Genomic DNA, 23574 nt, shown 5'->3' with positions numbered 1-23574 from the left:
GAGTCTAAAATTAGCAATGGTTCCTAATTCCTGAAAATATATGTTTGAAGAATAAGTAAAAAGGAATGAAGAAGAATCTGACCAGGCTTTCAATGCCAACTTTCGATATTTTTCAACTATTCAATGTTTTCAATTATTCAACACATTTCTACTCAATACACAAATAGTATTGAGGTTCTAAACCCAGCTTGAAACTCTTCTTCTTATTCACTTTTCTAGTACAGAACTGAGATTTCAGCTGCTTTCGCTGTGCATTTTCATGGTCAAAGGAACAACATTTGCTAACTAAACTGTCTGTTCTCTTTGCAGTTAAATCTCTGCAGGTGACCATGACTTTCCCATTAAAGCTGATGTGGCATCTAACCCTTTAGTAGTCAACTGAAATATTTGCTCCAGGCTCTTCGTATGACTCATAGCACGGCAACATGTCAAACACTATACTCTTTCTCTCCTGTTCCAGCTTTTGTCGCAACACGGCACAACAGCAAGTGCTGCTGCAGTATGCATCATCATTTTTTTGTGTAAGGAATTCAAGCTTGGTCAGATTAGCTGACTCACCAAGGAGCCCCTTGAATATATGAAAAATGCAGATATGTTTTACTGAACAGAACACTTAAACCAATTTAACAATGAGTGTATCAATCAAAATATTTTTAATGCTGACAGTGCAGACTTGCTCTTCAACTTTTTTTTGGCTGAGCCTTTGAAACAAAGTCAAAAGTAGACTTCTTAGAATAGAATATAAGTCATACAATGCTACAGCAAGTCCAATGTTGGCTGTTACTTAAACATATTTTGAATCTCTTCTGCCTTCACTTGCTTCTTCTGTAACTGCTAAAGGGCAGTTGGCTCCATATTACAGCAATCTGACAGTCAATCGGTTCGGTCTGGCCACGTGTATGCAGAGAAGCCAAGACAATACAACAGAATAGATTGTAAGGTTGGCACACGGTAGAAAAAACCAATAAACTCAGCTCATATTTTCCAAGGGACCATTCACTGTCAAATAAATGACAAATATAATCCCACTTATTGCCTGGTATTACAGCTTGGCATCGATCCTTGGTGCTCTGCCACGGTTCAAGTGTTCATAGCCTCTCTGAAACCTCTCCGAGACGGATTTCCAAATAGAGGGATGGAAACATGGCCCAGGGTTTCCAGATTACATATTTGTGATTGTTTCACATGAACAGAAGTATTCATCTCCGGGGGTTGGCAGCAGACTGGCTTACCACTCATGTGCCATAGCAGGGTAGTGTTTCCACTCAGGAAGTACAAGCTAAAAGGAAAGCAGAACAGGCTGTGTGCTACCTTGTACTCCATCATGGCTGTCTAAAAATAATGGGAAATCTATCAAGTCTTAAGTGGCCCGACTGAGGGTGCTGAGCAGAGCACTCTCCAGAGTCACTCTAACCTGAGCTAGTTGTAGTTTACCATATGAAAAATTTTGACAAGCAAAATCAAATCACCCTTAATTAAAACAGTCATCTTTTATCAGTAATGCCCATAATACACTCTTATTCAAATGCTTGGTTCCCATGTGAATGAAAGCCGTACTTGATATCTGAGTGGATGTATTACTCGGAGTAAAAAATGTAGTATAGGACCCCACTGACCTGGTTTGTTAGTGCACTGACAGTAACAAATAATCTACAGTATAATCAGTCAGGCTGATATGAGGTGCAGGAAGCCTACAGGAACCAGCAGCAGCTGATAAGAGAGAATGATAAACCTGGGAGAAAAACAGATGGACAGCTGTGATGGAGAGATAGGCGGGAGAATGGCAGAGGGCATACAGTAAATAAGGAAAGAGGGTGGACAGCTAAGACGGAGAAAAACAGAAGGCACGCTTAAGAGGAGATACAGAGGAAACAAAGCAAAATGAGTCTTTAGCAGCTCACTCCACAGTATCTAAAAACTTTTAAAGAAATCGCTCGCTTTCAATTAAGAGTAACACTGGGGATAGACAAGATGAGATTGTGAGAGTGACCTCTGATTCAGTGGTTCTTGCTGGGGGGTAGACAAACACAACATGGCTGTGGATCAATTTTTGCTCTGTTAACCACGATCCAAGGTTAACTAAGATGGGAAGGGGAGCAGAGGGAATCGATCTCTTCTGTTTGCAGAGCACCAGACCATGACATAAACTACTGTTGTGGTCCACCGACCTTGTTTCTCTTTAAAACCCTTTACAGTTGCTGGTGGGAGAATAGTGAATAAAAAGGCACAAGAAGGCATGATTGAAAAGCTATGTCTTATCAAAACCCCTGTTAGCACTTGCAGTTTCTCCACTGCTGTGCACATGCAGCCATCAGATGTTACAGTTGAATTCTCTGCCTATATTTTAAAAAACATTGCATCAGCTACCATTAATGAGCTACTTAACGAAATTGTTAGACATTTTGGGAAACACTTTCTTGCCAAGAGTTACATGAGAAGATTGACACCACTCTCGTTTAACTGCCTGTTAAATATGAAGCTATAGCCAGCAGCCGAATAGCATAAAGACTGGAAACAGGAGGAAACAGCTAGCCTGGCTCTGTCTATATCTAACAAAAGTCACCTACCAGCACCTCTACAGCTAATTAACATATTTTATCTTATTGGTTTAATCCATACTAAAACCTAAGTGTAAAAATGTCAAGTTGTAGTTTTACAGGGGGTTACGTACCAGACTATTTCTTGGTCAGGCACAGTGACTTCATGAATTCATACAAATTAAACAAACATTATAAAGTAGCGAGCGTTGAAGGTTCTGGTGGGAGGATTTGTTCACCTTTGGACAGAGCCAGGCTAGCTGTTTCTAGTCTTTGCGCTAAGCTAAGTGGCTCCTGGCAGGCAGCTTCATATTTACTGTACACGCATGAGAGTGGTATCATTCTTCTCATCTAACTCTCAGGAAGAAAGCAAATAAGCATATTTCCCAAAATGTCAAACTACCTCTTATGTAGAACTGATTTGATGTCATTGTGAATGCATTCTCTTGTACCATCTCTACAGTAGGAGAGGGCAATTTTCTGATCTTAGATGACGCAATAGTTTTTGCTACAAAAGTGTGAGAAGTGAATAGGTTTATCTTACTAGCAAAGGCTTTTAGTGAGTTAAAAGGGGAAACCTGATTGTATATTTAATTAATGATGTATACATAAACATAATCTGTATAACATTATAGTAACGCTCAAAAGCTCACATTCTACCATGATCATCTGAGAGTCTGGAGTTGAAAGGGATCTTTTCTGTACTTGTTTTGAGCAAAACACATTACAGGAGAGGTTTTGCTGTCAAATAAATAATAAATCAATGAATCAAACATGTTTCCCTAGCCGTTTCATTAGCGTAGCCCCAGATATGCTGGAGATGGGTTCAACTTTTTCCTACCAGTGTGTGGGTGATGATAATAGTGATGCACCTGGAATGGTGGGCATCTGCCGGCAGCAGAATACCACTGACAACATCTCACTTTAAGGGTGTATAATATATATTAGAGGCAGTGAACAACCAAAACATGCATCTTCTTTCTTATCTCAAACAGATGTAAAATACTGTATAATGCCTTAGAACCCCAACCCTTGAAAATAGCTAGCAGGCAAATCATAGTCTAGTCAAGGGGAGATGAGCGGGTTCCCAGAGTGTGAAGCAAGTCATGTCAGCTTGTAACAAACCTAAAAACAGACAAAAAAAAAAACAAAAACACTGTTACTGTTTTACGTGGATCGAACTGTTATCATACTGAAACCAAGACAGCCAGCCTGGCAGCACAGACATCTTTGATCTAAGTAAGTTTTTACAAAACATCCAACACGTAATATCAAAGACATCTCTGGCCCAGGCAGCAGGGCAATGCAGATGAGATCCAACCCATTTGGAAATGTACACCGTATGCAGTTACAAATTTCTCCAGGCTACACTGGGCTCTTTGTTCCATAGAAGACCAGGATATTTCATAGAGACGTCTCCTTCATACTTTTGCCTGGGAATAAATCTTTTACAAGGATATGGCAGTTGTTTAATTTGGCAAGGAAACGTAACAAAAGAAGCAAAACACGGCAGGAAAACATCGAGACATCAAATATTTCATCTATATGTGAGGTCTCCAATCTCTCCATCAGATTCGGCTTCTGGCAACATGCAGGGGAAAGTTTTATAACTTGCATGGCATGTTGCCTCATAAGAAAGCTTTTGCCTGGATACTGAAGTCATATTTCTTTCACTAATTGAATGAGACTTGCAGCTCTGTAATAGAATATTCATATAATTTTATTAGGCAAGTGGTTACATTCCAGGAAGAGAAGAGGCAAAGAAAACAAACAAAAACATTTCAGTGGAAGGTTTCATCTGACATAGCCTGTTGTTGGTGCGCATAAACAGACCAACATTTGCAAATAATGAATAACTAAACCCTACAATTGCAAGGTGCATGGTATTCTGTATTGAGCAGAAAGAACAGACAAGCTCCACAAAGTCAACCATGAAAATAATTTTCTCCTACGAGTCGAAAAATTAAGATCAGTCTCACCTTGTGAGATGACGCACCTTCAAAAGAAACTAAGAAAAAATAGTAAAAAATGTATGTAGGCTGTAAAAATCTTTTTCTTTGAAACCTCTGGACCCTGCCAAAAAACACAATGTAGCCCAGAGCACTGTCCCTACTTTGTTCTTCCTATCTGACTCCAAACTTTGATTGTCCCTCTCCATGATTTCTTTGTGTTGTTGAAACTTGAAAGCACTTGAAAAGGGCATACTCCAGTTCCTGATGAACTCTATTGTAATCTTCATTCTGCTACTCAATTATCTCAGTAAGGATCTCCTTGGCCACCAGTAAAGATTGATGAGTACCTGTGTAAAACCCAAAGAGGCGGAACTGTAAATCGATGCAACCTGTCGGAGAACTATCTCTCGATCCATCATCACCCAACATCATTTAGATGAAAACACAAGTCCAATCCAGAACAATCAAGACAATTAGAGCCTGCATCCTCTCGTCGTCATCATCATCACCTTATTTTGTAAAACAGGCCTCACAAAGCATTATCCTGAGAGTAAAATACCAGTGTTGGAGATTTCTAAACTGCAAAGAAATGCGTTCAGTCAGTTCGGTCTCAATGACTGCAGACCACACTGATGCGATGCAGCAGCCGTTGCTTAAACATTTGTCCCAGAGTCACTTTCTTGGATGCAACGTAGCATGACGACAACAGGCTGCTTCCACAACCTGGTGGTACGAACACAACAACCGAGCCATTGGCAAGTCGCCCCCCTCAGGTTGTCTTCACACTGAGCCATGTTTAATGACTGGGTAATTATATAAAGTCCTCAACAGGATAATCCTAACTGCTTGCCAACTCAGCCTCGAAAACATTCCATCAGTCATCATGATGGGTAATTACAAGTAATGGACAAATAATAGTGTGCAGTGAACAGTGTGTGAAAGTGGCTTAACCAGGCTCTGTGACAGCCTCCCACAGCTATAACATGTTCTGCAGAAAAAAACAGAATGACTGCAGTGACTGCTTGGAGGACGCTGAGCTAATACACCTGACACAAAGGCACTGGCTTGCTTCTAAAATAATAAGGCTTGCTTTTCTTGAATGGAGAAGCAAAGTGACAAAGAAAAATGGCCTTTGTTTCGGAGTCACCTATTGAGGCACAAATTAAATAAAAACAGTGTCTGATGATAGCGCTGAACTAATTCTTACAAACTACCGCCAGGATTTTTTTTTTTTTTGCCCTCCCAGCTTTTGAGCCACTGAAATGTCTTTACAGATAAGAGGAAGATAAGATGTCAGGTGTGGAAGAAAGTCAACATGACTGCAAACTATCCCCAGAGCAAGACAAATCCTCACCCAGAAGGAGAAAAAAGGTATTTCTAAGAATGTGGTCTAGAGGGTTTGACATTTGAGAAGAAAGGGACTTTTAAAAGTGAATGACTACATTAACAAATCAATGAAGTGTGTCAAACCAAACATCAAAACCCTCAATGCAGAGGGGTAGTGGCTGGGCAGGATGATTCATTGATGAAAGTGATGAGCGGACTAAGCGAGGCGAAGTTCAAGCCCTTGGGGGGGGAGGCACTAACTCATGCATAACAGCCAGCATAGAGAGCGTAAAGGTCTCACCCTTTGAGACTTTGACTTTTGACCTAGCCGTGATGCTCCTATAAAGAATACATATATACAATTTCAGACAGCACTCACCACGATACACATTGTAGGAGCTTGAAATATGAGCCCTGTGAAGGAATGCAGACCCCCGGACTTAAGACTGCATAATGGCCTGTGTTGTGACACTCTCACACACATTCATGGGGTTCTTAGGAAACATGCTTTCACTACATTATTGTTATTACATATTTGAAGTTCTAGTAGGGCTCTATTTAAACCTCAAAAACTATTTATTTGAGCCAGTACCAGGAGTCTCTACATATACAAGCAGCGATCCAATCTAAACACGAAAGTCCCACCCATAATAAATACTCATATAATCCCAATCAGTAACTCTCACATTCAAACACAAGTAAAGTTTTCATATAATCAGCAACTCAAAATGCTCCTTTCAGCCCTTCAGATAACAGACACGCTTGAACGTCCGGAACAACCAGAACATTATTTATAGAACGTGAGTGACTTTAACTTATTTATAGGGGTTGGCACTGTGAGCGTGTGTGCAAGTACACCCACACTGGGCTGTGTTTCGGCCCCAAGCTGTCACCCACCAGCTCCAGTCACCCAGAAACAGTGACAAGATAAGAACACCTTCCCCATACTGATAGGGCTAGGTATTGGGTACTTTCAGGTTATCGATCAGGGACGAGCATCACTAGGGTTGGACGATAGGACAAAATCGGTGATAGGCTGAATCTGGGGTTGAGAGACTTTTTTGGGCCAATTTAAATGACCAAAATAACTGTCTGTATAATGTGACATGAATAATCTGGTGAACTGATTTATATAATGGGACAATCTGAAGAGGATTCACAACGCTGCGTCTTTTCTTCACAGTTGCTGGCCTGTTAGATATACCCCTACTGATGCTGTCATTTGAAAAGACAACTTTAAAATGCCCTGTGAAAATCTGGCTACTTAAAATACAGCTCCATCCTGCACAGTATTTGAGAACAAAACTATTTGTTCAGAAACAGCATACCACCTCTGTGTAAGTCTTTTCACAATGTTTAGGATCTGCTTACAATCGTGCTTTCAACACTGCGTTGGCTTCCAAAAAAATTTCCCCTGAGGATATGTGACGGTCAGACAAACGATGGTAAGAACAACATCATCTTGATCACATTCAAGTATTCTATGTAAAAGAAAGGGACAGTCAAATCTGGCTGAGCTGGTTACATGCTGTTCCCATTACTGTTATTCAGAATAGGTACAGGGCTGAGGATTATGTCTCAGTTTACACTACAGATGAAAAAGGTAAAAGATCCTAAGAGGAATGGTATGGCTGAACTTTTCAGCTCTGTGCACTACTGTACCTGTAGCCTTTGGCTAGGTTTCCAGTAAGCTGCAAAATTAACAAGGTGATACAGGGACACTTGACTATCTGGAGAGATTGAGATTAAAAGTGAGAAAAGAGGGGGCTAAGTGGAGAGAGATGGGGAGAAACTAAGCACACGGCCGAAGACACAACGAAAGAGTAAGGTGTGTGACGGGAAAACAAAATCAGGAAATTGGGCAGAGCAACAGAGGCAGGGTGGAAGGCATACAAACAAGGTGCAATAGCATCTAACAACCTGAACTCACATCATAAAGGGAAAGATTCCAGTGTGTGCTCAGTATTGCTAGTACTTTAAGTACTCTGCTGGGTTTTATGGCCTCACACTGAAAGTGATACTGTTGCACAGTATCAAAAGTGGCTTGCCAATACCTTTTACAGTGCAATGCATCAGATAACTGCTAATCAAACAACACTCGTGAACATTTGCAATAAAAACAGTGTAGAAATAATACATTCTCATGTATACCATGGGAAGAAGGTTGGAGTAACATAGTAAACTTTAAATATTTGACATTTCTGTCTATTCTGAATTAGAAAAGATAAGAAAACGTTTTTGGTATTCTGTGTTCTCTGTGTCCTTCACACTCTCTTTGTTCTGTCAAGTCAAACCTCATCTCTTTAAAATAACTCATTATCGAGAGGGGAGAAGTTCAAAGACGCTCGAAGAAAGCAATTAACACATACAAGCCAGACTGAAGGATTCCTCTGTGGAACAGTCAGCAATGTTGCTGCTTGAGAGGGGGAGAAGAACAAACATGAGGGCTTACAGGGCTTTGGCATGTACGTCAGATATGTCTTTTATATAACCTTAAAAGATAGAAATCGTTGGACAATTATACTTCAAGAATTTATATAATACTCGTATCCAAAGCAAACAACAGTATTTACCAACAGCAATGTTTCTTTTCCAGTGGCATTCCAGATATCCTAATCCATCCAAACTTTTTCCTCATTACATCTTAGAAAACATTTTTTTGTTGCTATTCCCTTTATGAAATGTTGATGCTTAGCTAGCTATCCTCATCATGATACTGATCTATGAAGTATTGGATTGGCCCATCTCATAGAGCAGAGGTTTTCAAACTGTGAGGCTGGGGAGCGCGGGAGAGTTGAAGGGGGGGGGGGGCATGAGGCAGAGATACTGCATGAGGTCAAAGGCAAGTAAAGTACTTTAAAGCACTAAAACCCTTAGAGCTTGATTGCTACAACTTGATGAATCAAAATTCATTATCCTTCTCAGAGTCACAAGACATGATATGTAAATTGTAAATAAACCTCCGTAACCTGCTTAGTAATCATAGAAAAAACTGCTCCTTATAACTCAAGAACTTGCCTGAGAATCATCAAGTTTTCTTCAGTATCAAAGTAATCTTGTGATAGTTATCTGCACATCCATGGGTACATTGAAAGCAGGAACTGCTAATAGCTAATGCAGCATACTTATAATTGTGCCAATTTGCCAAAATGTAAATATAGGCTAAAAAGCAGGGCTTTAGTTAAACTGACTGCATGCCAAGAAACTGCCAACAGTGTCACGGCTCCGGGTTTTCTTTGTGTTCTCCTGTGTGTCTTTCCCTTGTCTCCTCATCCCGTTTGTGTGTGGGTGCCAGTGTCTTCGCCCAGCCATCTCCTACATGCCACCTCAGCTCATCTCCTGCCATACTCCACCTTTCCAACCTGCCTGCCTCCTGCCTTCCACAGCCCCGCTATTCCCCTCCAGCTTACCATCATTTATTCATTAAAATATTTACTAACCGAACCCTCTGTCTCTGTGTCTGCTTCTGGGTCTGCCAAAAACAAAAACCTAACAAACAGAAAGGCAATGAGATACAAAGAGCTGCCTGCCAAATACTGATCTGTTTACCTGTGGTTGTCCAGGCAGCAGACAATATAGATATGTTGTGTGATATCTCTGGCAATACATGACAAGACGATTGGGAGGGTACATGCCTACAAGTGGGCTGTCCTTTCACACTCTTCAGTCTCCTCTGTCCTGACAGCATGTACAGTAACCCCTGATGTTCTGTCCATCATTATATCTCTGTACCTGCTTTCTGTGCTGTAAGGAGGAAACCTTTACATCCTTTAGAATGATGTGTTATTATTGAAATATTACCTATGTAAAACTACAGAACGACTGACAGGGAAACTGCTGTGCTGTTTTCCTTAAGTTCACAGATGGCCTCTGTAATTAATGTCAATAAGTATGTCCTTGTTTATGCTTCTGGGCATGTGTTTATGCATCTGTTTCAATCCACAGGGTGCTTCCGGTGAGGCTGGACAACACAAAACACCACGCTACATTAGGCACCACATCCCCACTGATAGAGATCTCTTCCTGTGTGCTCACACACTTATGAGATGGCTCATCACTATCTAATCATCATAAACATCATAAGAATATACTGTAAATACAGGCTGGTAATGGGCCCGACAGTCACTTGATACTAAACAAGAATGCTAAGCCTCAAATAGCCTTTACAGGCCTCAGAGGAGCATTTACATAGGATACATATGGGAATGAGCATGGTGAAGGATCATTTAAGCAGTGAGCTGAGATTAATTGAATTGAGTTTATGGCGATAAAATTAAAAATTACATTTGAAAAATTCAATAGGAACATATCTTTACAGAGATTATGGCCTGGTTAGCCTTTATACAAACTAACTATCAACAGTTTTCTCAGGGACTATTTCTTCGGCAGAAATTTTAATGTCGGATATCTCAAAACCTGGACAAATTAAACCAAACTATATGCATGACCGAAAGCCACTAGAGGACCCTACTTTATACAGAACAAGTCCCTGAAATTGCTTTCTATTTTCAGTTGACATAGAATGCAAGACTTTGAGCTATGTGAGCACAAGTAATACCACTTCGAGGCTCTCTGATAATGTTTAATCAATATTTTATCAACCTCCCAGCAAAAGCAATACGTCTTGGTCGGAGGCAGAAGCTTTCCTCGAGACAATTAAAGGCGGTTATCGCTATTAGCCACAGCCTTCAGATAACTTAAATGGCAGAGGGTGAGATAGCTTTTTTCACCATTAAGTTAACTCTGCTGTTCTCTCTAAGTGACTGATGCCTTTAGGCTGGGTTATTTGGAGGTTTCAGGCGCACACGTGCAGTCACTCACACAAAAATACACACCTTTCTCATCTGGAAGTATATTAGCCGGAGAGAGGTCAATGGATCGACATGCAAGACAGACCCTTTTATCGGCACTTAAATAGAACAGCTATCTGTAATGACTCCCCTGATAGCAATAGTGAGAAAAGTGTAAGAGGGGGGACAAGGGGGAAACACTGGTCATGCAAGCCTTGCACGTTTGTGTTTTCGTTTGTGTGTGTGTGTGTGTGTCAGAGAGATACACAAAAGATGGAATATGAGAGTGAGGAGTGAGGATGGGAGGTTTAGGGGAGTGAGTGTAATCAAAAGATAAGTTAGCTGACTAATGCAACCACTTTAATAGAAAACAGGGAGTTGAGTGGAATTACATCTCATTTCAATTTGATGGCAAAGGGCTGTTGACTGCCTGTGTATACTACCTACCACAGTGCAAGAACTTGCCTCAGATCCTCATTTACACAATAATAATGTGAGTCAAGCTCACTGTGATTCATATATTTGATGTTTGAACCAAGGGGGATCTGCTGAAACAAAACAATGAACCACATGCTCTGCCAGACTCAAATTCAAGGAGAAGAAAGATAACTATTGTGTAGGCAAATGAATGAGCATTATGTTAGCATATACATTGGCCATTCTTCGAAAATCTTCCACTGATAGTGGCCCAACAGGAAAAATGGTGGCCTTGTGGTGACCGGTCTGACCTGTGCTGAAAATGTGTTATCAGACACATTGTTGTTTTGGTCAAGGCTTTAAAGGGTTGAAGGCTGATAAGGTGACAAGTCATGGTGGCAACACACAGCACACAAAAAATGCAGGTGACGACACATTTAACCTCAAACACAGGCACCACAGATTCATTCAGTTTCGTCCGTGAGCAAACAATCCCACATACCAAAGTATGCAGATACAAAGACACACAAAACACACTGGAATCCCACCCCCCTCCTTCTTCCACACACACACACACACACACACACACACACACACACACACACACACACACACACACACACACACACACACACACAATAAAGGCTCATTTTATGTCATTCCCAGGAGGTTAGTATATTTTGGTCTGTGAATGTGTAACCCATGCATGCTTGTAGCGCACTGTAATCCTCATGTGGTTTCACCTTTATGCCAGAAACCTATTTGTCTTCATTATCATCATACGGCTGGAGGAAGCAGATCTGTTAGGGCTCATGGCAACAGTAATGCCTCTCTGTCGGAGTATAAAAAAGAACTTCACTACCTGGACGTTTGTCATGTCACCCCACCACAGGACCAGGGACATTAAGAGGGAAAGAGTGCCTCGTACCTCAATAAAACTCCATTTACAATATTTCCAGAAAGAGGGACAAAAATCTGAGTGATGGCCATGCTTATAGAGCTGTTAAGTGAGGAGTATGTTTATGGAGTGCTTTTTTGTCAGCATTTTGTTTAATGTGGAATTTATGTGAGAAAATGGTAATGCTCCGAGCAAATCAAATCCACAAGCCTGCCACTGAGCTTTTGTTGGGGTAATAAATATGCCATTTCAATCTAGTTTGTGACCAAAATGAACATGAAAAAGCTTTTTTTACACAGAGTCCTTTTAGCACATCAGAAAACTGCAAGCACCACAGAACCCCTGGAAGCATGACAAAGTCAACGCTAACAAACTTCGACAGAGAACGGATTTTCCAGGCCCAATTATAGTAGAAAATCTTTTAAGAAACTCCTGGCTTAGCCCTGCTGAAAAATGATGGAGCCGGCATAGCTATTTAATCACAAGGCCAATATGTCACAAGTGTTTAAATGTTCACCGATCTGATCAAAGTCTCAGATATTACTCCCTGGCCCTCATTCGTTCCCACACATCTTTACCTCAAAACACCCTTACACCTTGTCAGCCTGAGGACCACCATGTCCACACCCAGACGGGCTGGTGTGTTTTTACTGGGAATGCACCTCAATTATAAAAACCCGGGAACAGAACTGTTATTTCACTAATCACCACATCAAAACAGGAATCAGATCTCAAGGAAAAAGCAGCCAGATTATCGTTAATTGCCTTCCAGCTGGCTACGGAGCACATCACAGGTAGGACACACACAACAGCAGACACATTCCCCTTAGTTTCCCCTCTCTCTGTGTGATGCCCATTACATTTTTGACCACCACCAGAGCAATTCATTACCCTCACTATGTCCCTCACAATGCAAGTCCATTGGTATGGAGATGGCTGTAGCAGAAAAGGTGAAGTAAAGCACATTAGTGAATTCCTGGCTGAGGAGAGTGCTTCTGTTAAATTAAGTAAGAGCCCCTTCTGTTTTGAAAAGGGAGTGAATGGTCAAAATGATGAGGGATGCAGCTAGAAAACATCCAGGTGGCCACATTAGGAAAACAGGACTCAGACACATTCAGACATAATTTAAATTGCAAAAACTCAGAGTAGTGCATACACAAGGACTCAATGAGACAGGTGAACATACTAGCATGAAAAGAGAAGAGGTGGCTGGGACTGTGTGCATGTGTATGTATCTGGTGTGTGTGTATGTACGTAGTGCAAGGCCGGGAGACTCCCAGGCCTATAATTACACCCTGGTGGGAGTAAAGCTGATAACAGAGGCCTGAGGATATCAACGTCATAGCAAGGAGAGGAGAGGAGATGCATAATAAAAGAAGGGGATAGTGCACAACATGGTGCCTTATCAAAAACACTGGCTTTTCTCACTGACACTGCTTTTTCATTTCCTCCTAGATAGTTATCTAATGACCCCCACAGCACGAGCATGCATACACACACATACATACAAAGCTCCTTTAGAAAAAAACACAGCCCACACAGTCAGTGCATTTACACTGACAATAATCATTCAATTATAACCTGTAAGGAAATACTGATTCTCAGAACCATCACATAAACCGCTTAACTCAGTTATCTTACTCACATTAAGGCAGTAATCGGAGTACCACAGATTGGTTAAATATCTTTCTAATGACCACCGGTGTAAACACAAGTTCGACAGATTTCTTTTGCGGTTTGATTCTGTGCACATGCCTCAAACACCCCAACACAGCCAGCGATAGGGCTTAAGTTGTTCTGTAAATGCAAAAAACAATAAATAGCAGCAAAGTCCCTTTATTTTCTGTTATATTCCTATTTCCTATTAGACAGTGGGCTATCACACCTACTTCTGAACATTAACCCAACAATCAGACAACTCATTAACGTTACTATGAAACATGTAGGGCTGCAACTAACGATTATTTTCATTATCGAGTAATCTACCAAATATTTTCTCCATTAATTGTTTGGTCTATAAAATGTCAGAAAATTGCAACAAATGCCCATCACAAGTTCCCAGAGCTCATGGTGACGTCTTAAAATGTTTTGCTTTGTCTGACCAACAGTCTCAAAGATATTCCGTTTAATATTAGAAGACAAAGAAAACCAGCAAATATTCACATTTGAGAAGCTGGAACCACAACATTTTTTGGAATTTTAGAAAGACTGAAATGATAAATCAATTTTCATAATTGTTGCTGTATCTGTCAATCAACTAATCTTTTCAGCTTTGGAAATGTTTTGTGCATATTTGCAGTAATTGAGCAATTAATGTTCATGTAACCACACTGGATGAAAAGTACTCACAGCAGGTGAAACAAAATGTAGTGGTCAGCACCGACTGAGTGACCGCCTTTCTCATGACATCACAACAACAACAACAAAACATAACATATGGAGATAATGGTCCTCGGAAATGGTGTTTCTTTCAGCATTGCAGAGCTCTGTTGCTATGGGGACTTGCCTCACACTGAGAGAAAAAAAAGAAAGTTAGGAAAGATTGTCCTTGAGGCCCACTATTCAACCATGGACTGTAATATGCTGAATGCCGTTACATGTATACAGCATATTCTTCTACGCTATAGACTGGAGCTCAGCCAGTCTTTCTGAGCAGGGAGGGGTGCACCATAAGTTTGCTGCAGCGTAAATATTATTAAGATAACGCAGAGTACAGCAGATTTACTGTATGCTTTTGCACAATATTACAGCAGTGCCTACTATAAATATTCTGACAGTGACTGCTGTGTGCATCACAGGTATAACCTTACCTGGACTTAATCCTGATTTCCTCCTAAACTTTCTTTTTGGTGTACTTATGAATGACTAAAAATCAAAATGACCACAAAATGAACAGCCTAAGCAGAAAGCCCATCCCCTAACAGACGTCCTTTTCTGATAACTAACTCATATCCATTCAGTACAGGATGACCTTATATCTTTCAAATGAGCCAGTGCAACGAGAGGGAGGAAGCAGGCTTTCAGCGGTCACAGGGGGAAGGACAGTGTCAGGGACCTTACGTCGTGGTTTTGTCCAGACCAGTGAGGTGCCTTTCTCCTCCACTGTCTCCCAGTGGAAACAACAGAACATTTACAGGTCTCTGGGCCTTTAGCCTCCGGCACAACAAGGGGATGTTAGCATTTATAAGACTGGTGGTCATTCCCCTATTCAGGATATGCAACACCACCTCCCATCCTAAGTGACATGCTGGAAACAACAGTGGAAAACAGTCATGCTCATGTAAGAAGCTTTGTAAAATGAATCATCACCTAAAATGGAAGTTAACAGCCTAAAATCACATTACTGTTAAAAAAACACACATACACACATTACAAAACAGCCTTGGAGTTTGTTACCTAATTTGTTGCACTACAATAAAATGATTAATTAACTCATTGACCTAAACTCCATGTTTTTAAAGCTGGGACTACTGTTTCGAGTGTGCAAGAGAAGAGTTGTTGAAAGGGTGCAGCGGCCTTAAGTGGGTCTTTCATCTTCTTCTGTTTATTGAAAAACAAAACACGTGCCACAAAGTGGCCCAATTAGAGAAGTGGGAGTCACAGTGTAGTTCAGGACTGGCAAAGGGGAGCACACAACTTCTGGGAAAACTTTAATGCCCTCTTGAACAGTATTTTCTCAGGACAGTTTCTGGTGATCTCCAGCTAAATAAGGGATTAATATCACAATTATTTAATAGTTTATTACTTCCCCATTTATAGTACAGTTATAGCCTGTTATGTAATTCTGTAGCTTACCAACTTCTGCCTAACAACAACAAAATCTTTCTTTAGTCTAATTTTTATCTCTGTCCTACACGTTAAAAGTTTTGCTAACCTCTGTTCTTTATACTGCTGTGTGCAGCTTGTAACAAGTCGACTTAGCAGTAGGCTGTAAAGAATTACCATTATTGATAACGACAATGGCAGTAGTTACAATGTGACAACTTATAGTAAATTCACCACACGAGGGACAGACTTTAAACACAGCACGAGAAGGAAACATGCAGGTTATACGAATATGTAAACACGAGAATCAAAGTTAGCCTCATGTGCCCGAACACGGCTGTTTTTGCGATGTCAAAGTACGTTTTAAAGTGCAATATGTTCAGAAAAAAACAATACAACGCATTGTTTAATGTGTATGGGGTACTCACCTGCGAAACTAAAGGAATAAGCGTTTGCTCCACCGAGCGAGTTTTGATTTCCAGACCGGAATCAAAGTTACTGTTGCTGCACGGAGATGAAGCCATTCCCGCCGAGCTCTCCCTGCCTGACACACAATGCTCGGCACTACTGAGTTCACCAAGAGGCTTTCTTTTCTGTTTCGCAGCTGCAAACTGGTGTAACGGACTTGCTGTTACACACCGGGGTTTCTCAGTTGGTTACACAGTCGTTTATCGAGTGGCTCTCCACACACGCACTCTGTTTTAATCCACTCTGGCTCGGTGGTTGTGCCGCTGCGCTCGCTAATGTCCATGTAGTTTACTCAACAACGGCAGGGAGCGGACTGCAGCACACCACTGTGGGCAACCACACACACGTACCACAGCACACACACCTTCAGGTTCTCATTGTTGTGTGCAGCTTTCAAAAGTGCAGCTCATCAGTTTGCACACTGACAATCAGGATGATCACTTAGGTTTTAATCCACCTTTTCATTTACCTACAGCAGTTACGCAATTCAAGGCTAAACAGTATCAGTCAAATCAAACACATTTGGATAAAAGTATTTGAAATTGGAAAATCAGTATGGTCTAGTGCATCTTTCTCTTTGGCCATAGCATGCAAAAAAGGAAGATTTCATCAGCCATTCATGCAAATTCAGAGGATGTTATATGGGAGTTTCAGGTTTAAAAATTCATAATCCATCCATCCATGCAGATCTCAGATGACTTTGCATCCACAGCCCTCCAGAGAGAAGAGCGATGCTTTCCTTGCAGCACAGCTCTGGTTTGATCCCTGAGACAAAGAATCGCCCTGGGGTCTGAAAATCCCTTATCATCCTCTCCAAATACACACCAGATATGCCAATCAAACCAGGCTGCACTGAGCCACATGGGACAGCTGCACTGACTGGAATGCAGTGCAAATCTTAAAAATTTTTGTCTGTCTGGAAGAAACATTAATTCTCATGATCTTACCATCTGAGGCGCTGTAGGTTACCCAGGGTCCAAAACTGAGGAGGAGGCCCTTAAAGCATAATGACTAAAGTATAATGACTAAAGTGACCAAGTGTTTATTTATGATCTCATAATGATGGTTTTAGTTGAAATCAGTAAAATTGCAAACAAACGTTTTCAAATATATAATAGAGCGGCTGTTGTTGTTTTGATATCTAAAACAAACTGGAACACGCAGATCGGGCTGGATTTTTTTCTGCTCAGACTAAAAGAGAATTATCCCCTGCAGACAGATTTTGAGTAGAAGTGCAGAAAATATGTTTACCAAAGCTTAGTGTGAACCCATCAATAAAACCCCATTTCACTTAGAAGTGTGAGTTTGAGTTGTGGATTGGTGGACTTACAATATTTTATTTCTTTTTCATACGGTTTATAGGCAGAAGGATGTGGTGCATAAGGGACACAGGGGTATAAATCCCCCACTCCTTGTTCTCAATTTCCCCAAACCACTTTCATAAAACGGATCTCAAGATGAGAAAAGGATTAAAAAGAAAATGCCAAATGGGAGAAACCAACAAATCAGCAATACAACAGACCTATGCATCTATGTTGATCTAAGTCTTTTGATGCATGATAAAGATGTTGCAAACAGGTTTATTTTTCCTTAACATTTTATGTTCCTGAGAGGAATGACAGGATGACATTTTATTTTAAACAAACTGACCGACTTGGAGGCTACGATGCCTCATATGGATGTTATTTCTAGATGGAATAACTTTGGTGTGGGATGAGACGATCGATCCAGTGTAAAGTCCATAAGTTCTACCTATACACTTGTTAACTATTATATGTATCTGGCATCATTGATACATGTAATTGGTCTGCATCAAAGGTTCTCTTGCTGTCACACTCCAAAATGAGGAACAAAAGTTTTACCCTGGCAATACCTTGTTCCTCTTCTTCTTTTGTGACCCAGTGACTTGTATCCATAATAGGACTCAAAATACTTTATTGCCATCTGGATCCGAGCCTGACCAAACTATTGCCAAATTCTCTCTATCCTCAAGTGGCTCCAGTTGCTATTTCCAACTTTACATGTGCAGCTGCTGGATGACAAGTGGTGAGTAACACTTCATGTTACAAACACACCAGATGGCTGAGAGCAGATATGGCTTATAAGCACTGTGGCACTGTTAGTGAGGGCTTTTGCTGCCTGCTTCATCATCAACTATGGTGGCTGGCTAGCACTCTGTGTCAGCAGTGGAGACAATGGCCGTGTGTGTGTGTGTGTGTGTGTGTGTGTGTGTGTTAAGGCTGTCTGCCGCTGTCAGGCCCAGCCAGTATTTATTTAAAACCCAAGAGCTATGCTTTAGTTTAACCCTCCATGTTTACATAGGTTTCACTCACACACACACACACACACACACACACACACACACACACACACACATCCAGCATCATTATGAAGGCATGCAAGCAGTTTGGCTTGCTATGAGTGGACAGGGTTGCATTCCACTTTGATGAATGGCTCTACTACTAACTAGATAATATCTGTGTTTTTTTGTTAATCTGCTCTGAGACTCTCTTCCAAGATGATAAGAAGCTCCACTTGGGCTACTTGCATTGTGCTGTATTAACTTTTGTTGGCTTAAATGATTCTGGTCACTGTAGATAAGTTCAAGAGGCAGAATAAGATAATATGATACATCCTGCAACATTTCAGTGGAAATAGTTTTGTTATCATCTAGACAAATAGCTTCCAATCCACAAGCTTAAACAAACACAATAGTGTGCATATTCTCATTAAGTTTGTTTGTGCCATACTCCTAGTTGTGAAACAGGCTTGTTTTTCTAAACAGCATCTCATTTGTTCTGGAATATTCAATATTTGCTCCTCTGCCTCTAATCTCTTTTAGGCACATTGCATTTTGATAATTTGCCTGAAAACCCATACAAGCAGGAAGTCCCTTTTGTGTATACTCATCTGCACAGTCCAAGGGTATTACTCATTAAATAAAAGATGCTTATGCATGGTGTGATTGTGTTGCTAACAGCTGTTACTGTCTCTGTCTGTGCTTTAGGAGTGCTGACTTCTCTCTCTCTCTCCCTCTCTCTGGATCATTCCTTCTGGCTGTACAGCTCCTGGGACAGGAACTGCTGAGCCTAAAGAGATAGTGATTTTGCACACTGCAAAATGTAAAGTGAGTGCACTCAGTCATATTCCCCTGTTGGATAAGTAGAGTGAAAATATGGGATTCAAAGGAAGGATTGTGGTGGAATGCTGAAGGATATTCCCCCCTGAATTTTGTATACTTTGTATATCAGAATCAGAACCAGCTTTATTGCCAAGGAATTTGCTTTGGTATTTTGATGCAAAACAATAAACATAGCAGAAATATAAAGAAAGATAAAGCAAGTACTGCAGAATCATAAATATAGAATATAAAATTGACAATGAGATATTAAAGAATATTAAAAAATGTGTTATATATATCTCCATACATATTTTATACAAGATGATGTTTTGTATATAGTTTTCACACCACAATTCACACATAAACATCTGCCTCCAGGGAAGCCATAACCCTGAGCCTGCTGGTTAGATGAACTAAAAGACAAAGAAATATCACTCAGAATACTTGCGCTTCAGGTTAGCATGTCCTTGACAGAGACCTGCAGCTAAACTCACCCACTGTAAAGATACAGTGACCGGAGAGGCCTCTGTGAAGGAGAGGAGGTCAAACTGAGAGAGGTTGAATATTTTCTTGGCGGCACGCTGATTTTACTGACTGAACCTGTATAGCTTTACAGTTTAAAGCTTCAGGAGTTGTTTATAATGTTAGATGAGTTTAATCCTGGCTGGCTTAAAGGTGTTTATGTTAATATGGACTCTGGTAAGGAAAAATGACACTGCTTCCAGTGCAAATAATACGCACCACAGAATTAGAAACTGGATACAAATCAGACGTTTCAATATGTTAAAATAAAAAAAGCAAAGCTGCAGTGCTAATAAGGCATGGGTCATCTGTCTCTCCTCCTGCCAAGTGAGCACCTTCGGGGACAAGGCTAATTTAATTGCACGTAAACATAACCAGGCAGCAGCAGAGTGCCATGCAGACACCCATCCCAGCAATCTTAGCTTTTCTGCATCTCCATTTCTGTTGTTACATAATCGCGGACACCTCGATACTCATTATCATTCAGCTTCCATCCAGAACTTCTTTGTCTGAAGACTACCTCATTTGTCAGAGATGCTCTCTGCACTTTGAAATAACAGCATATGTAAACACACAGGAATGTGTACAGATGTAATACATAAATGGACACATGTATGAGCTTTGAATGAACTTAATACATGGTCACTCCCAAACATTGAAATGTGTCCATGTACTCAAGAGAAATTAATACAGCATATATAAAAACATATAAAGCAATATATAAGGTCAATGCTGGTCTTTTTTCATCAGACTGAACTATATGAAAATGTAAAAAATGTGTGATTTGTGTTTTCCAAGGATGAGATTGTGATGATTGTTCTTTAAAATCCAAGGTAAAGTTCTACAAGGAGTTTTAAAACAATGTATAGCTTAATGAGGAAATCAGCTGTTAGTAATCACTTAAGAGTAGATTTGAATACGATTTGAATCACCTTCAAAGGAATAAATCGCTCAGCCTGAGATTATATTCAAATGTAAAGAAAGATCATCTTAAAACAGTGTGTGTGTGTGTGTGTGTGTGTGTGTGTGTGTGTGCGTTTGTCAGGATACATAATCTACAAAAGTTTAGCTAATTATTTTTTGTGTCATTATTTTCATTTTTTAAACTTGCATGCAATACCGAGCATTCATCAAGACAAACCCAGTTTGTTTTTATACAGCTCAGAGAAAGTATACACAGTGAACTGTTGCAAAATACTGTTGTTACCTGAGATCTTAAAAGTGCAATAGTATAATTATATAGTCATTACATGCACTGTTTTAGCCTGGCTCAACTGCAGTGTCAAAATGTGCTTGTTTGTAGGTGAGTGAGGAAATGGCATTGAATGAGAAAGACACTTTAAACTCCCCAACAATATTTTAGCATTAAAATAAAGACAGAAGGGATCCCTCAACCCCTTAAGTATAGGTTCATTATAGTTATTCCCTAAATTACTATCCTCAGGCACATTGAGTCATTGAGCACTTGGTGGCAACATATGGCACAATGAAAATAATGAATAAAACATTTAAGGATATTATCTACATTGTAAAAGATTTAATTCTGCTTTCATAAATTCTTGATGCACACAGCAGTGAGATGGAGATCCTCTTGTATGCATTACATAGGTCAGAGTTTGTCAGTTTTGGGGTCAGGACCCTACTTGGGGTCACTATATTAAATAAAAGATAAATGGAAATGCATTAGACTTACATCACGCTTTCTAAGTAATAGCTAACTAACAAATTGAGCTTCCCTCCATGCTCTTATAGAAATAAAGGCATGGCATGTATTCAAAATAACATGACTTTTATGACAAAAACAGGGCCAGACAAGATTAAGAAATCCAGATTTATACCTGCTATATTCGCTCACACAAACACAGATGCTATAGCCCAATTACTAATCATAACTCCATACACTAAAATGTGTCCACTGTAGATATGTTAAGAATTTGACCTCCCTGCAATATACTAATTAGCAGGAACCTGGTTTTCAATCTGTTCAGCACTGTTGCCATATAATGAGGGCATCATAGCTGACGCAGAGTGTGTCCACAGGCTACATCAAAGTGCTTTCCCTGGACGATCCTATGGGATGACCCCGTCATTACCGGGGAAACAGTTCACACTGGTGCAAAGACATGTTCAAAAAACACCTCACATAAAGGTGTATTCTTACACCCTTTGGAGTGGAAAATAGGACAGGAACTTTCCTAAATAAACCTCTCTCTCTCTCTCTCTCTCTCTCTCTCTCTCTCTCTCTCTCTCTCTCCTGCAATGACCTGTTACATTTGATCAAACTAATCCTGCATTGTGTAAGCAGGTACAGAGATTTCACCACAAGAGGATGATAAATGCGTAGTCAAAGCAGTACAAAGATAATAGAGATGTTTTTTCACAGACACAGCTGTTTGGTTACACCCCAGCTATCGTCTAGCTGCCACTCCTGAGACGAGAGCCATAGATCCATGGGTATCCTCCACAGAGAGGTCGTCTCGCCCTGCCAAGTCTGTCTAAATCCTGTCTCCCTGAGACTGAGTGAGGAGGGACAACAATAGCAAGACAAACACAATCTACTTTCTACCCAAGTGTTGGTGACAGAGCGTCTGTTTTGTCTTTGTCACGCACATATACCACAAGTTAGCACAGTGAAAGGCAAGCCAAAAGGACCCAGCCACCCCTCCTTCATCCCTTCTCACTTCCTCGTATATTTGGCTCTATCCCTTTTTGTCTTTGCAACATTGTCATTTCTCATATCGTCTCAAGGGTTCACAGATGCCATCACATTTTTCCCCCTGATCATGTCAAGTGGGTGCCTGGAAACTCCTTGTGACAAAAGTGTCGCCTCAACCTTTGAAATATAAAAGGCCCAGGGGCTTTATTTAAACAAGCAAGGCTGCCTGGCTGGCAGCTAGCTCAGCTGTGACCAGTCACCTTCAGTCAACACTTAATACATAATACAGTCCGACACAGCCGTGTGTGTATACTGTGACATCTTGATTGTTGATGGAGCAATTTCAAAAGGAACCTAGGCAAAAAAAAATATAAATGCATTAAGTTTTTAACGTTTGAATTTGCTTGAATTTGTTGCCAGATGCTTGAATATTCTGTCCTGAAGACACCATAACCTGGTAGATGCACCAAGCACTTCTGCTATCATAGTTATCAACAGTATTGCCATTTCCTATTTGTATACTGTTCAATAATTGCATGGGTTGTCTTCTGACACTAGACAGATGCAGCAGGGTGTCTTAACGAATGTAGGGACCAACCTTCAGTCAGACGACCAATGTTCAAATCTCCAAGCATCCATCCTGCTGAAATCTCTCCAAACAAGGCACTAAATCCCCACCAGCTCTGTTTTGGTCTGACCTTTGACTCCCTGTAGGAAGGTAAAGAAAACAATCTACTCAGACCAATAAATAATTACCCCTTTTAACTTTATTTCACCAAGTTAATTCAAATACATTAAATCATGTAATCTTTATTACTGTATTCTTCTTTGGTTAATTCCACTGGGCATTTTACATTATACTGCAGTGTTGTCTTATTGTGTTCTTAAATAAGATCAAGTTAAACTATAGGGTTAGTAAAACATTCATTACCAAGAAATGGGCAATCAATGAGGCCTTTATGACCATTTTAAATTGGATCAGCCTCTCTGAATTTTGTGAATGTCTTTCGCCATCTAGTGGACGTTACTCAGCAGTGTACTTCAGCCTTTAAAAACGCTTTAGTGTTTGCTTTAAACTACTTTAAAACATACTAGACATAATAGACACTTGTGCAGGATTTC

General features: G+C 40.4%; 1 protein-coding gene across 1 annotated transcript in view; it reads right to left on the bottom strand.

Moving 5' to 3' along the window:
- ctnnal1 (catenin (cadherin-associated protein), alpha-like 1) overlaps nt 1-16492 on the bottom strand; it is a 49403-nt gene extending 32911 nt beyond the window's left edge. The window contains exon 1 of the mRNA XM_044172442.1: nt 16114-16492. Within this exon, the coding sequence (XP_044028377.1) occupies nt 16114-16209 (96 nt within the window). The 5' untranslated portion in view covers nt 16210-16492. The remainder of the gene's footprint in view (nt 1-16113) is intronic.
- Between the last annotated feature and the right edge of the window lie 7082 nt (nt 16493-23574).

The sequence above is a fragment of the Siniperca chuatsi genome, linkage group LG17 (genome assembly GCF_020085105.1).
Source record: "Siniperca chuatsi isolate FFG_IHB_CAS linkage group LG17, ASM2008510v1, whole genome shotgun sequence".
Taxonomy (NCBI): Eukaryota; Metazoa; Chordata; class Actinopteri; order Centrarchiformes; family Sinipercidae; genus Siniperca; species Siniperca chuatsi.
This window is presented reverse-complemented; position numbering and strand designations above follow the sequence as displayed.